This window comes from Mobula hypostoma, chromosome 7 (assembly GCF_963921235.1).
Source record: "Mobula hypostoma chromosome 7, sMobHyp1.1, whole genome shotgun sequence".
NCBI classification, from domain to species: Eukaryota; Metazoa; Chordata; class Chondrichthyes; order Myliobatiformes; family Myliobatidae; genus Mobula; species Mobula hypostoma.
This window is the reverse complement of record NC_086103.1, coordinates 74,444,683-74,460,473: the sequence shown is the minus strand read 5'-3', so window position 1 is coordinate 74,460,473 and position 15,791 is coordinate 74,444,683. Positions and strand designations below refer to the sequence as shown.

Here is a 15,791-nt window from a genome sequence, read left to right as displayed (position 1 = left end):
AGCACTGCAATTTCCTAATTATAAAGTCATTATAATAACTCCATTATCTCTAGAGAGCAGTGCCATTTATTAGCACTTTCGACAATATTTACAAATAAAACAATTACCTACAGTTTGTTCATTGTATTAACTGCTGTGTTCTGGCATTTTGTTTTTACTGTTGATCAACTACAGTTGGTTCATTTGTGGTCCTCCCATTTCCTTTTGGGAAACTGTTCCAGCACCAATACAAAGAGGTCAGGGAAAAATGTCTTCAGCTGAAGGAACACTTCTTCTTCCGCTGCAGAGCCCCACCTGACCAATAGTGATGTCCTGGAGCACAGTTAAACCCTGGACAACAAACTATGAACATGATAACAGAGTTAACCAAACTCATTTCCCTTTAGCTCAGCAGGTTCCTGCACTTATTAATCTATTACCACTTAATGCATGCCAAGTTATTTAAAACATTTTGATTTGGTATTTTGCTTCATGTTGCAAGTATTCTGCCCTGGAGTTTGGAATGAAAAGAGACTATGTTGGCAAGGGTTGGGCAACTCTGAAGAGTAAGAATTTACTGTATGCATTCTCTTATATTAAATTGAACCACGGTGGGGGGGGGGGTTGCGGGGGGAGGGGTGTGTGTGTGTGTGTGTGTGTGTGTGTGTGTGTAGTGAGCACACGGATCCCTGGGAGACCCTTTGCTGCTGGTAACTACATACAATGTTTTGAAAACCTCTGCCATGTGAAGACACAAGTCAATAACAGAGCACAGCTCAGGAAAAGGTCGTTCACTTCATTTAACCTACCTTTGTCAACAAACAAACCAAAGTGCCCTACATTAAATAGAACATTCTTTATTTTGAATCCAGGTATTTGCTGCTACGTCACGGCCTTTACTGTATTGATAGCTGGTCACAAAGGATCACTTAAAATTTGGTTAAAATATACATATAAATTGCAGCAAGCTCTGCCGAAAAAGTCTGGTTTAACTGATAAGGTTTCAATGTGGAAGGCTTCCAGAGATTTTCCATAAACCATGCAATCTGCTTAATGGACACATCCGCACAGCCAACCACAATTTATTTTACATTGTTTTACCTCATGGTAAGTAATGCAGTGTGACAGCAATAAAAAGTGCTGCTAGAAATATTATACAACTAGAAGAAACGTGGACACAGTAGATAAATAGAAAAACCTGGGAGATGCTGTGGAATATTTATCAATGTTAATTGCCCCTTTTGCTGAAGTCATGACAATAGTAGGAAGTTACGATTGAGGTCAGGTAGATCCAGCATGTTGATCATTCATCACAGATCACAAAGATTCAAACCATGTACTCATTTTTCCACAGGAAGCTGCTTCCAGTTTTAGTTACTTGCTTTGGCCTGTGACATCAGATACCTCACTCCAGGGTTGTTCATTTTTTTAAAAATGTATTTTCCTCTTGAGAAAGCTGCTACCACTTTCAATCCACAGGACCTATGTTTCCAACGCTATTACCCCCATTCTGTCCCTGTCTCCCTTTACAAGAAGCTGTCCGTGTTGCTGAGGGTGCAGAGTTCCCCGTCAGACTGTCTGAGAAATAAATGCCCAATTCCAGTTTTATTCACTATTGGAAGAATATTTCCAGTCCATGACTAAACTTCTTAATGACTGACTTTATCCAATACCATTCTCAAATACAGCAAATTGATCCCTACCTTAATTCTGTGAAAACACACTCCCCCACTCTAAAAATGGCACATAAAGAATCTGAGCAACACACACAAAACCGTGGAGGAACTCAGCAAATTAGGCAGCATCTATGAAGGGGAATAAACAGGTGACATTTTGGGCTGAGACCCTTCATTGGGACTTCATTTGTACATTCCCAAGCCTCGCTGTATAAAGACATCCCTGCCTTGTGAAAAACACATTTCATTACATCTTGTAAAATACTGGCCCACCCTCTACCCATAAATCTACAGCAAACAGTCTATTTTTCTGAATCCTAGCCATCTGTCAACAGAAATTACTATTCTATTATTTTATTTAGAACCTGATACCATTCCTGGCCTCATATTATTCAACCTTATATGCAGACAAAGCATTTCCAATGTCAGATTCAAAGACCGAGATTTGTTTTCAGAGAAACCATTATCAAACTTGGGATCACAACATAATTTGCATGAGCTAGTTCACTCGTAAACTAGGTTCCATTCCCATCTCTGCTAGGATTCTACACACTGAGGGAGGATATTACTAATTCTAGGTTCCCAACATTGCATTCCATCAATATTATTTTCAGAAATCTATATTTTACTCTTTACTGAGATTATAAACTCCCAGCCTTATTTCCACTAAAATGAATTTCAGATACACTCTTTATTGGGAGCATTCACAATTACAGGCGAGAAATAACTTGCATTTATACAGGGCACTCTAAACAATGAACTATTTATTAGAAGAAGCCACTGTTGCAGATAGACACAATACAGCAGAATCCCATAAATAGCAATGAGATAAAGCAAAAGGTCATCTATTTTTTAAAAAATTATCTCTGGAATCTGGGATGCTAGCAAGGCCAGCATTTATTGGCCATCCCTAACTGCTGAACCGACTGGTTTGTTAAATGTTTTAGAGGGCATTTAAGAGTCAACCACACTGTTGATTAACAGGTTTATTTTACAAGAATGAAGAGTATACTGACCAATACTAAACTAGGCATGACAACCCACCTCAGAGTACTGAAACGTTACGTTTATCCAGTTATGTTATATGGCTCAGAATGTTGGACAATATCTAGTAACATGAGAAAACGAATTGAAGCAGCAGTGATGTGGTTTTTGAGGAGGATGCAAAGAATGTCATGGACGAAACGAATATCTAACGAGGATGTCATGAACACAGCAAACACAAAAAGAGAAATAATGTATGAGATCATGAAAAGGCAACGTAACTTCATTGGACATGTGATTAGGAAAGAGGAGTTAAAATGCATGGTAATTATGGGAACGATTGAAGGGAAGAAAGCAAGAGGAAGACAAAGACAAATGATGATGGAGACAGCAGCCAGAGAACTGGAAATGAATACCAATGAATTGATCCACTTGACCCGAAACAGGAGTGTGTGGGCCATGGCAGTCAAAGCTGAAACTGGGCACGGCACCTGATGATGATGATGATGATGATGATCAGGAGGTGATTATGGTTTTCTTTTGACTAGGCTCCCTGAGAGGGCACTCAAGACTCCTGTATGGTAATTGGATCATTGTATTAAAAACTTTTGTTTGCATGCCATCCAGGCAAATCATCCCATTAAGGTAGTACAAAGAAGAAAACAATAACAATGCAGAATATATTGTTGCAATTAGAGTGCAGTGCAGGTAGAGAAATGAAGTGCAAGGGTTATGATAATAGACTGAGAAATCAAGATTTCACCCTTATGAAGGCAAATGTCCGTCCATGAATCTTGTAACAGCAGGGCAGAGGCAGGCCTAGAGCCTGGTGGGAAGTTTTCTCAAGCTTTTGTATCTTCTACCTGATGGCAGAGGCGAAACGAGAGAATGACAGGCACCGGAAGGGTTCTAAACCATGATGACTGCTTTCTCAAGGTAATGAGAAGTGTAGACAGAGTAGATAGAAAAAGAGACTGGTTTTGTTGTCTGTTAGACTGGACTACGTATAAAAGAGTACACTATCTCACAAACTACTCACCTGCTCATTCTGGTACCCCCTGCCGATCTTTGGCAGACTCAGTGGGCGTCATGGGGGGACATGCTAAACTAGAGCGGAAGAAAAGCGCCTTCGACCCCAAAGGGCATCCTGCGAAAACAAAGATTCTGAGCACGGCCAGTTCCAGTTTCCCTACATACAGTGTCCTGAATTTCACATTCCTGGGATCTTTCCTCATTGTTTCTACTTTTGTCTCAGATTTCCAGGAATTCTCTCTGGAATAAGCTATCATCCTAGTATAAGCGGGTTCAACAGCAATATTCTCACTATTTCTCTGCTCGCCCTGTATTCCGGATTTCCTTTTCTTTTGCCTCGTTCTTCACTCGGATTAAATCCTAATCCCAGCAAAAAAAAATTCCTGGTTTCCACTTCCCATCATTTTCTTTGCAGGGATTCCTTTCCCAATTGAAGTTTGCCTGTTGGAAATTCAGTCCCTCTCAACAACCCCGTGACGTCACGCCTTCCTTGCAGCTGGGTAGAATTTTTTAAAACTTTATTTTCAAGAAAGGCATAACAGCAATAACACAGTTTGGATCTTAATTGGAGAAATATACGATGTAAGGAAATTCCGTGTGGTCAAAAACAAGGAGGGATGTGGGAGGAGTGGCAGGGTATTTAATAATATTCAGATATTATTTATGCATTGGGATGGATGGATTTGCTGAGTTTGAAATAGAGAGAACTGTTTCCGGGTTTGCTCATTATCCTTTGTTCTTTGTTTTCCCTGGACTTCTACGGGAAGTTGTTGACGTTTTTTAAAAATAAATTTCCCCCTCTTTTTGTTTCTTTCTCTCGTATTCTCATTTTGTTGTAAATTAAGCAGCGAGGCGCGCAGCTGCCAGGACCTAGCCGTTCAGCCGACTGCTGGAGGAGATATGGAGCCGCTGAAAATCGAGGTAAAAAAAATCACACTCACAGAAAGGTTAAAAAGTTTTTTTTTCTCCTTTGAGAGTTACTTCAGGGGAAGAAAGTTTAAGCGAAACTTGGATTGCAGTGGGAACTGTGTGTCTGAGAGAAGACAGCCTGGGAGGTTGCCAGAGGGCTCTTGCCTGCTTATTTAGAAGAGAATGCAGTGAAGTTTGATACAATGTGTTTTGTTTCAGGGATACTTGTTATTAATGGCTTTGCTTCTTTGTTTCTCTTTCTCTTTCTGTCTCCCTCTTTTTCGCTCTCCGTCTGCTCATCCACTCTCCAGTGGATCGGTTCTCCCTGCGGCTCCCACGGACCCTATACTTTCTACAGGGCTTTCAGCTTGCCGGAGCCCGGCTCCTCCGGCCAGGGGAAGGCGCCGAGGACGCTGACGGCCAGGCTCGGCCAATTCCTCTTTGTCAGATGCCAGCCCCATGAGCCCGAGTGCATCGCCGAGCTGCAGCTCCTGTGGGAGGACCGCAGCCGCCAGCAACTGCTGGCGAGCACCAGGCTCTACTTCAGCCCGGAGGATACCCCGCAAGGACGCAACCTGCACCACGGTCAGGTAAGGGGGCAAAAGGGCGGCTGTTTCCTTCTGGGGTGAGTTCAGTTTGCAGGACGTTAGAGGTGAATGTTAAACTTAATTCGCCTGCGACCCCTCTGATCCCTTTGTTAATGTTGCTTCAAGGTCAGATGATCTCTGCTCAAACATGATTAGAATCGGGCAAATACTTCACTGAAACTTCAGTGAAATATGCTTACGACAGAGGTTAATAAAAACTGGTGAGCGATTAGGGGGAGACATATTTGATTTTGAATAAGGAAATACACCCAAAGTATTGGCAGATTGAGCTGGTCATCAACATAATTTAATAAAATATCTTATAAATAAACTTCTTTCGAAGCTTTACATGTGGAATGTTTCCTCTGGGTGGAGAAATTAGAGAGCTGTTTCCAGGAATTTGTAAACTGAAAGCTGGTATGCTTTGATTTTGGGATCTTAAGCAGTCCGAATAATAATGTTATTGGCGGGCATTCAAAATTGTAAATGGCTTTAAGCGATTAGCCTATTTAACCGTGATTTAAAATCATAAAATGACTAGGATCTAACTGTAGCTTGATCTCTGTTGCAAAGGGCGTGGGTGACGCTCCGTTTCCTCAATGTGGGCTAAATTCAGAAATGATGAGTAACAATCAGCAACATGATAGCCTGTTTCTCTTGAAATAATTAGCAGCTCCGTGGGGTCGGCGATTGCTCAAATTCAGCATCTCGTTTGCTCCACACCTCCTTAGCGATATTCTAGGATTGTCCAAATCTGATGTAAATTTGCGCTGGTGGCGTTCTGTTGTATGTCGGGGTGCCGTTGTGAGAGGTGACGGGATCACTCATCCCTTCCTTTGTCAGCAATATTTATGTACACAGTAATTCACTTCTTTTAAAAAAAATCAGCATTATCTATTTTCATGCAGAAATAGTTGCATAAAACAAAAGATTATGCTGTCATCGGCTTCTAAAAATGAAATATAAATAACACGAAAAAGCTCCTTTTGTGTCCCCTGTAATTCGGGATTTGGAGCAAGTTTCTCTGGCTCCAAGCCAAGTACTTCCTGACAAACGAGTGATATTTTTGCAGACAAATTAAGAAATTGCCTTTCTCAGGAAAAAGACTCTTATTTTCTGTTATTTTAATAGCATTTTTAAAAATATAGACTTGGTGGTTTTACTAAAGCAAATAATATGACTTTTTTTTAGATCTGTTAATTACACTTCTGTCTGGATACATTACTGGAACTGGTAATGGTGCCCATGACAAGTTGGCTGGCGTTATTGGGGTAGATCTTTTATAAAATAACTTTTTAAATAACGTGTGTAGAATTATTTCTCTTCCCAGTATCCTAGCCATGGACTACATACTGAAGTTATGACCGTCTGATTCTGGTGAACTACTGAGTGCATTCAGCATCATTAGCCATGGGTTAGACTTTTAGAGACCCTCCTTAAACTTCTGTATTTTTCTCATTTTAGACTGGCTTCCATTAGTTCCTTTTTTTTCAGTTGGTATCTTTTTTTAACAAATGTATCTGTAAAGCATTTGGGAAAATCATTGTTAATGGGGGGAAAACTTTCTATCACATTGCCTTTGGGGAAGTAATGAGAAGCTGGTAGGAGTGGTGTTTGAACTTGTATTAATTGTGGCTACTATTGATTTTTAAAATATGTATTTTAGGATTAGCTCAAAAGTTGCACCCACACCTTTAGGAGGTACACTAAAAGGGTGGTTTTCTTGGCAGTAGGTTTTCAAAATGTGCTTCATACATAGCATCAAATAGAACTTAAATTTTCTTTTTGTACTTTGAGTGGATGATAGTTAATGCTCAAATAGTTTTCTTGCTTCATTAGCCAGAACTAATGCCACATTTCTCCTTGATGTATTAGAAGCAAACCGATCAAAGGAGCACAATGATTTTGTGTAATTCTAGTCTACCTGCAGAGATGAAAGAGCTCTGATAAAAGAACTATATTTTGTGAACGTTTGAATTTAATTGCAATTGAGATCATGCAAAAACATTTCCCCTAATATTTTGTAATACTTATTTAAGAAAGTACTTGGGGAAATGTGCTTGTAGAAGTGTGAGGCTAATCAAATTGAAATGTATAGGATCCTAAGGGGGCTTGATTGGTTAAGTGGTCAGTGTACCAAAGTCCTCTCCGCCATTGAGTACCCTTACATGGAGAGCTGTCACAAGAAAGCAGCATCCATCATCAAGACCCACCATCCACGGCATGCCCTGTCCTTATTGCTACCATCAGGACTGAGATGCAGAAGCTTTGGGTCCCACACCACTTATTTTAGGAACAATCAGGCTCCTGGATGGGCATGAATCACTTCAGTCACTGCTATTTCTGAACTGATTCGATGACCTACAGACTCACTTTCAAGGACTTTACATCTCATGTTCTCAATATTATTTTCTGCGCAGTTTGTCTCCTTTTGCTCATAGGCTAATTAGAGAAAGTCGGCATGGCAGTGTGAGGAGCAGGAGCAAGCCTGAATGACTTTTTTGAGGAAGTGCCAAAACAGATTGATGAAGATGGATGTGGTGAACATGGATTTTCATAGGGTGTTTGACAAGCTTCCTCTTGGTAGGCTCATTCAGAAAGTCAGTAGGCATGAGATTCAGAGAAATTTGGCTGTGTGGATTTGAAAATGGCGTGCCCAAGGAAGGCAAAGAGTGGTAGATGGAGCTCATTCTGCTTGGAAATCGGTGACTAGTGGTGTTCCACAGGGACCTATTCTGGAACCTTTACTCTTTGATTTTTTTTATATAAATGACTTAGATGAGGAAGGGTGGGTTAATAAGTCTACAGATGACACAAAGGTTGGTGGTGTTGTGATTAGTGTAGAAGGTAGTCATCGATTACAACGGGACGTTGACAGGACGCAGAATGAGGCTGGGACATGGCACATGCAGTTCAATCCAGAAGTGTGAAGTGATGCACTTTGGAAGGTCAAACTTGAAGGCAGAATACAGGGTAAATGACAGGATTCACAGCAGTGTGTAAGAATGGAGGGACCTTGGGGTTCACATCCATAGCACCCTCAAAGTTGAAGCATAGGTTGATGGGGTGGTTAAGAAGGCAATTGGCATGTTGCCTTTCATTAGTCGGGGAATTGAGTTCAAGAGCCACAAGGCAATGTTGCAGTTCTGTAAACTCTGGTTAGACGACACCTGGAGTATTGTGTTCAGTTCTGGTCACCTCATTAAAGGAAGGATGTGAAAGCTTTAGAGTGATTGACCAGGATGCTGCCTGGATTAGAGAATGTGACTTATGAGGAAAGGCTAGCAAGCTCGGGCTTCTCTCTTTGGACCAAAGGAGTGCAAGTGTAGATGATGATAGGAGGCACAGGTGGAGTGGACAGATGGCACTTTTTTCTCAATACAAGGGGACATAATTTGAAGATGAATGTTATAAAGTATAGGGGGTATAAGTATAAATAGGGGATTGGAGTAAAGTATACTGTGCTCTGCTGGTCTATATTCTAAAACAAATCTGAACAACTAAGCTGAAACAATTTCACACGGGCTATGATATGTTTTAAAAGAGCACATTTTCACATAGCTCCTTATTGAACACGTTAGCATTGTCACATAAGTTTGAACAAGTTACTGCATGTCAAGAGGCTATTCAGTCCTTTGAGTCCACAATGGTTCTATAAAAAAAGCCTGCTGAGAATTTCCTAGTTTTATTTCAGATTTCCAACCAGATCAGTGGTTTTCATTAAAATATATTATAACACTGCTTTGGTTGTGATTTTAAAGAATGGATTACCTATTCCTTGCTTTTTTTTTACTCCTCTGTTTCTAAGTTTCAAGATCACACATGCTTTTTTTTAAACCTGACTCAGACTACCCTGCCACTTTCAAAGTCCTTTGCCCAAATACTACATTCTCAGATCCGTTCTTGGATGCCTTCTGGATTGTTCTCTCTAATTCACATTAACTCTCCTTGTTCCTCCTACTAAATTGTAACATCTGCATGTTCCTGAATTCCATTTTAGCATAATACCATCAGCAATTCTTTATCTCCTTTTAAGTCTGTTACTATGCACCACATCATCCACACTTAATTTCTGTTACTAGTAAACATAATTCTCACTAAGTTCCTTAAGACATGGTTTGAACATGGAAAATCTACAGCACATTACAGGCCCTTTGGCCCACAGTTTTGTGCTGACCATCTAACCTACTCTAGAAACTGCCTAGAATTACCCTATCGCATAGCCCTCTATTTTTCTAAGTTTTGTGTAACTCTCCAGGAGTCTCTTAAAAGACCCTATTCTATCTGCCTCCATAACCGGTGCCAGCAGTGCATCCCACGCACCCACCACTCTGCGTGGAAAAACTTACCCCTGACATCCCCCTGTAGTTACTTCCAAGCACCTTTTGCCACTTTGCTTTTTACTTTTGCCCCTTTGCCAAATCCTTACTAAATCTCCCTAATCAATCAGCACATGTCCAAATAGTGGATAATTCTGTAACATTCCTATCACTCTAAACCTTTCTCCAGTGAGGTTAAACTGATTGGACTCCTCTGCATCCTTTTTTGAACAAGAATGTAACAGTTGCAATTTTCCAGTCCTTGGCCATCAATGCTTGGAAAGTTATGACTGGACCTTTCATGACCATAGAGGAGATGGAAAGGTTTAGAACCTTGGATAATTGAAGGCATAGCCTTTAATAAAGTTTAATGTAAATAACGCAGGAGAATGTTGCTTTGTAAACTGGTAGAAGAAGAATCAACAGCGAAAAGCAAAATCATCTATAGTGACTGGAATGGATTCAGGGAGGGGGAAAATGGGATCAGAAAAGCCATGAAATGAAGACAAATAGAAGTTGGCAGGAAAGGCATCCCTTGAGAGAAAATTGAAAGAGCGGTGAGTGTTGTAAATGGATCAATTGTTTCGAACAAAAGGACAATAGGAATAAAATCTAGAGACTAGAGGCACTCATTTGAAAAGTTATAAGTGATATTATCATGACTGAAATATTATTGATTGACTTTAGACTAGAACAATTTCATAAGGGATAATGAAAATGTTAATTTTATTAATGAAGTACAAGATGATAGATAATTTAAACGCTGTGTGAAAGAGTGAATTAAAGGCTCTTTAAATATCCACAAGAAATAGAGGCAAAACAGTGAGCCTTTGGTCTATTTGCTGCAAATCCAACAAGGTAAGATACAATACATTAGATTTGATCCTGGCTAAGGAAGCAAGGAAAGTAATAGAGAATTAGACAGATGAATGTTTTGGCTGTCACTGAACTATGATCCATTCGAAATGTTAAACAGAAGGAAGAGTCAGTATGGGGAGCAGCTTGGAAGGCAAAGGAGAAAACTAATTGTATAGAAAAGAATGATAAAGATAAATAAAATGAATAAATTATTGGTTAAAAATATTTATCACGGTTTAAATTGGAGGCAGAAACCTATTAATACGTAAATTAATCAGAAGAAAATGTATGAATTCAGGCAGAAGATTATTACAAAAGAAAACTATGACAGAGGTAGAAGTTAAAGGAACAAATCTGAGCAAAAGAGACAGCCGAGAAGATGAAAGACTAATAGTCTGCATAACAGGAAAGGTACATCGCATCCGGAGTTTCTCCGGTTAGCGGACGATTTCCCTCCACGCCTCTCTGACGTAGTGGGGAACCGCGTATGAGGCAAGTTACGGCAGTGGTTTGCCATTGCCTTTTGCCGGAGTCTACATAATACCACATGACTAAGGAGGGAAAAGAATGCCTGCTGGTATGACAGGAATAAAGAAAATGTTCATTTATAAGCTGCATTATAATGGAAATTGACCACAGGATTATTGAAGAGGATAGTCCAGGCCATAACTATAACTTCCAAACTTCTTTGAAAATATTCTCTGCTGGTGTCCCTGTCTGTTTATACTTGAGTGCTTTGGAATGTTTTTCTATGTTAACAAGACAACATAAATTCAAGTTGTTCTTTGGAAGGCCTTCCTAAAGAAATGCAGAGAATAGAATAAGGCAGAAAATTTTATATAGATTAGTTGCATCTCAGTTGAGTGTCCATAATGTAGAATAAATTTATACATTCTTCGAAAGATGGGCTAATCTCAGGCAATTAACGTCATTTTACAAAAGACATCCAGTTTATTTGAACTGAGAGAAATCACATGGTGTTTTGATGAAAAGAATTCTTTTGTATTCATACAGATTGGCTTTCAGAAGGAGTTAAATAAGCCATCAAATAGATGACTGGTTATGAAAATAAGCTGAACTAGTACTAAAGTGTAGCTATAGGAATGCTTTGAGGAAAGGAAACAGTTGAAATGGCTTTTTTCAGATTAGTGGGATTTAAAAATTCTTGTACTTTGCAGATGTGCTCCAGGGCCTCCTTTATCTTTCATTATTAGTGATTTGTGCGTAAACATGAGGAATAATGCTGAAGTTTGCTAGTGGTATCAAATTACAGAAAAGAATACAGCAGGACAAATAGTTGGCAGCTATAGCTCAATGCAGAAATTTGAAGTTATTCACCTTGAGAAAGGGAATAGTGGAAAGAAGTGTCACTCAAATAATCAGGTGCAGCAAAAAAATGCTGCATAGAGATTGCCAGGTATTTATGAGATTACAGGTAGCAAAGGCATGCAAATCAGGGGTATCTGGATTTATTCATATTGGCTAACAACAAAGGCAATGATATGGAGTAAATTAGTTGGACGACTCTTGAAATACTGTATGTAGTTTTTAAACAGCACATTAATGCAATAGTAGTAAAGCCAAAAAATGTAAATGGTTCAATAGAATAATATTAAAGGTGAAAAGTAGTGTGATCTTAAGTGTGCTTCAAAATGGAGTTTGACAGTGGACTAAGTAAACATAATGGAGGGGTGGGTGAATTCTTAATTTTAAACCCCCTAAACCAGCTGCATAGTGAACAACTATTTTCACAGAATTTGGTAAATTAGTAACAGGCGATCAAAGACTCAGAATGGTCCTCAGAAGGCTGGAAGAGTTTGAATGACTTTGTTACCAAAATAAAGGTTAATGAGAGTGTGCTGATTATTGAGGAAAAGATCATTAACATAATTTAGCAAAGTATTTACTAATGTTTGCTGCAGTCTTTTAACATTAATAGCCCCTCCACTGGTGAGCACATCACTATGACTTCTTTAAAATTAATCTCAGGTAATGGTGAAACCATTAAATCTCTGGAATGTACTTAATTCCTGTGGTGCTGCTCTCTGCCAATTGTGCAATGAGGAGGGCACAATTAGGAGATCACAGACATCAACACACTAACCAGGGTCAGAGTCTAAATGCCAATGCTAAAAATTTTCAGGTCTTCAGTAGCAACATCCTGATGAAGATAAAATGCCCTTTTCTAAACCTATGCACTAGTAAAATCTTAGTAATTATTATACAAAAACAAATAAACAAAGAGAATGGAAGTATGTTTAGGTCACCTGGCCCCACAAGCCTGTTCATTATGACCATGGTTGATTGCACCAGGTCTCAACTCTTCCGTGCCAGTTCCACATTGTTCTCTGTTCTCCATTCTTTCATAACTTTACCTACCTCCTCTATAAGCATCTCCAATAAACTGTCCGGTCTTTGAAGGCCAAGAATTCGAAAGATTCACCTTCCTCTAAGAAAATTTTATGCATCACAGTTCAAGTTCAAAGTAATTTTATTATCAAAGTACCATATACTACCTTGATGTTCATTTTCTTCAAAGGTGCATTTAATGACAGAGAAATATATACAATGTACATCCTGAAATGCTTTTTCTTTGCAACCATCCATGAAAACAGAAGAGTGCCCTTAGGGAATGAAAGACAGTTAAATGTTTGAACCCCAGAGTCCCCTCCAGCTCCCCTCCCTCCCGTGCATAAGCGGCAGTAAGCAATGATACCCCCCCCCCCACCCCACTGGCAATAAAAGCATTGGCACCCACCACCAAGCACTGAAGCCTGCAGCAAAGCAACAGCAAAGACACAGAAAGTACCCCATAGACTACTCGTTCACCCAGTATTCGACATACCACAGGCTCTCTGTCTCTTCCCTTTAAGGGAGAAAGAGGTGTCTCTGTTTCACAGTGAGAGGGAAGACATAACAAACAGCTCGCTGGTTTACGATGTTAAAAGTCCGTTGCATTGCTTTTTCTGAGCTCTGTGCCCAAAGATCTCAGGTCTCTGGGCACACATCCATAGATCTTCCGACTCCCACAACACACTGATCTGCTGGGTCACCGACCTCCAATCCGTCCATCTCCAGAGCCACGAAATCTCGGCCCTCTGAAGGCGAGCTGAGATCTTAGGCCGCGCCCTTGGCATGTTGAATAACGGCCAGTTGTGAAACCCCGAAAGTGGGTCCCATTCCCGCAAAGATCCGAAGTCAGCATGTAACTCCAGGTCAGGGTCTTCAAAAGAACCCTGAAAGGGAAAAATAGAGATATTAAAGATGGAAATAGAGCTGTTTCCAAAAATGCAAACAAAGGAGTCGCCGTTAGGCACCATTGTCTCCTCCTAAGCTGCTGCTCCTATTGCAGGCATTTACAGGAAAAAAATACAACAGAATTTTACAAAAAGAATACATGAATAGACAAAGACTGACAAATATTTTGTTCTCCAAAGTCCCTTCTTTAGCTCCATCCTGGTTATTTCATAACTCAAGAGGCCCTGTCTAATCCTTGCTTGTTAAACCTTAAGTATGCTTCCTTCTTCCTCTTGTCTAGATGTTCCACTTCCCCTGTCAACTATGGCTCCTTCACCCTACTATCCTTTCTCTGCCTTAATGGGACAAACCTATCCAGAATCCCATCCAAGTCCTCCCTAAACAACCTCCGTATTTTCCATTTTATATTTCTCTGAAGACATCTGTTTCCTGTTTGTACCCAAGTTCCTGCCTAATAGTAACAAAATTACCCCCCCCCCAAATTAAATACTTTCCCATACCGCCTGCTCCTATCTCTGTCCACATCTATGCTAAAAGTCAGGGAGATGTGGTCACTGTGCTCACCAACTGAGAGATCTGTTACTTGACCACTTTTATTGCCCAGTACCAGATCCAGTATAGCCCCTCCTCTAATCAACCTATCCACATATTGTGTCATGAATCCCTCCTTTTAATTTTCCTTTCTCCTTGGAAGTGGTTTGTTCAAGCTTTTGCTTCAGGTAATCCAGAAACCAGAAGTATTTACATTTTACTGTTGGTAACCGGATACAGGTAATAGTTTTCTGTAAGAAAAGATCAAATGCAGGAGTTCCCAATCTGGGATTCACGGACCTCCCAATTAATGGTAGGGGTTCATGGCATTAAAAAAATGGTTGGGAACCCCTGGTCGAGTGGGAGAAACTTTGAATTTTCTCAGAAAGACATCGCAAGGTAATGGTGCCTGCCCAGAGATTCTGCACTGACAAACCCAGTCCCCATTTGGAATCAGTGGGTAAACTAGTGGTTTATTGCACCAGGGACCCTAAGGCAGTTTCTGTCCCTTCATAATCTAGTCAGCGACTTTTAAGATTTGATTATTTACTTTGATGCTGGTGGTCCTGATGAACGCCAGCTTCACCCTGGATTTATCATTAGGAACAAATTGAAAAGGCATGTGGTACACACTTTTCATTCTGTTCAGCAATGGCAAAGTTTTCTTGGAAGGTTAAGCAAATGAAATACAAGGTGTGGCTTGAGCCTGGATGGTGGGGGGTGTGGAGTAATAAGATACCTGAAAGTTTTGCAAACTCTTGGTCTGTATCTTGTGCAGGGGGCAATCTTTGGCACAGTTATTAGTTAAAAAGGAATTCTTGTATGGCTGTGGAGTGCTAACTACAGTTAACAGAACCCTTGATCTACATGCCCATAATTGTGGGGGCTGAGGAGCACCTGCAGTCAACTGGCATGATCGGTCGTGCCTCTTGGACAAATTTCCCCATGAGATTGATGAGTCACTAGTTCTCTCTTCCCCACATCCACAGTCAGATTCCTTCCACTTGGTTTCAACTGTCCTCATTTGACCTCAGTCTCCATGGTAGCCTGAGCCTGGTATGGGAAGATACACTCCTTTTCTCACTGGTTGGCACACCATTGTCATTATTTCTAATTAGTATGTGTCAAGAGTGCACAAGATGCATCGATCAATTTTTATTCCTTCCTAAACAGTAAAGAAAAAAACAAGTGCATCTTCATAAAGGAAGAATATCTTAATTTTCAAGTTTTGTTTCTGGTGGTTTCTGATTTGGCATTAGGACCAATCTTGGGACACAATGCGCAGGAAATGGATGAAATCCAATTTCTAGACCGTGCAGTATAACGGGTCTTAAAACTGTAAGAAATATACTTGGAAAATGTATCATTATAAAGCCGATAAGAATTTAGGAATTAATAAGAAGCACATTATAAAATCAGGGTACCAGAAGTAGTATTAATGGATTCGGTTGCATCTCAAAAAGTCAAAGTTCAGGGTTCTGGCAAGCAACGTTTCATGACTTTGCTCAGTTCTACTTGTAGTCATAAATAGATTTTCTTTAGTGGTAAATTGCACTAACGTTAAAATAATGTGCCAGAATTGAAAGTGTCTTTAGATGGGAAGAGGAAGTATCTCATAAACTATTGAACATTGTTCAGTTTGGGAAAGGCAAATTCAG

At 40.0% G+C, this 15,791-nt stretch overlaps 1 protein-coding gene across 2 annotated transcripts in view; it reads left to right on the top strand.

The window, feature by feature from the left end:
• Positions 1-4,386: 4,386 nt before the first annotated feature.
• The window catches only part of LOC134349387 (AT-rich interactive domain-containing protein 5B-like), a 111,142-nt gene continuing 99,737 nt past the window's right edge, over positions 4,387-15,791 (top strand). Inside the window, exons 1-2 of one of the 2 annotated variants that reach the window (XM_063053608.1) lie at positions 4,387-4,592; positions 4,892-5,170. In XM_063053608.1, coding sequence (XP_062909678.1) covers positions 4,572-4,592; positions 4,892-5,170 — 300 coding nt within the window. In that variant the 5' untranslated portion in view covers positions 4,387-4,571. Of the gene's footprint in view, positions 4,593-4,696; positions 5,171-15,791 lie in introns of those variants that run through there. The other variant, XM_063053607.1, reaches the window with a different exon arrangement.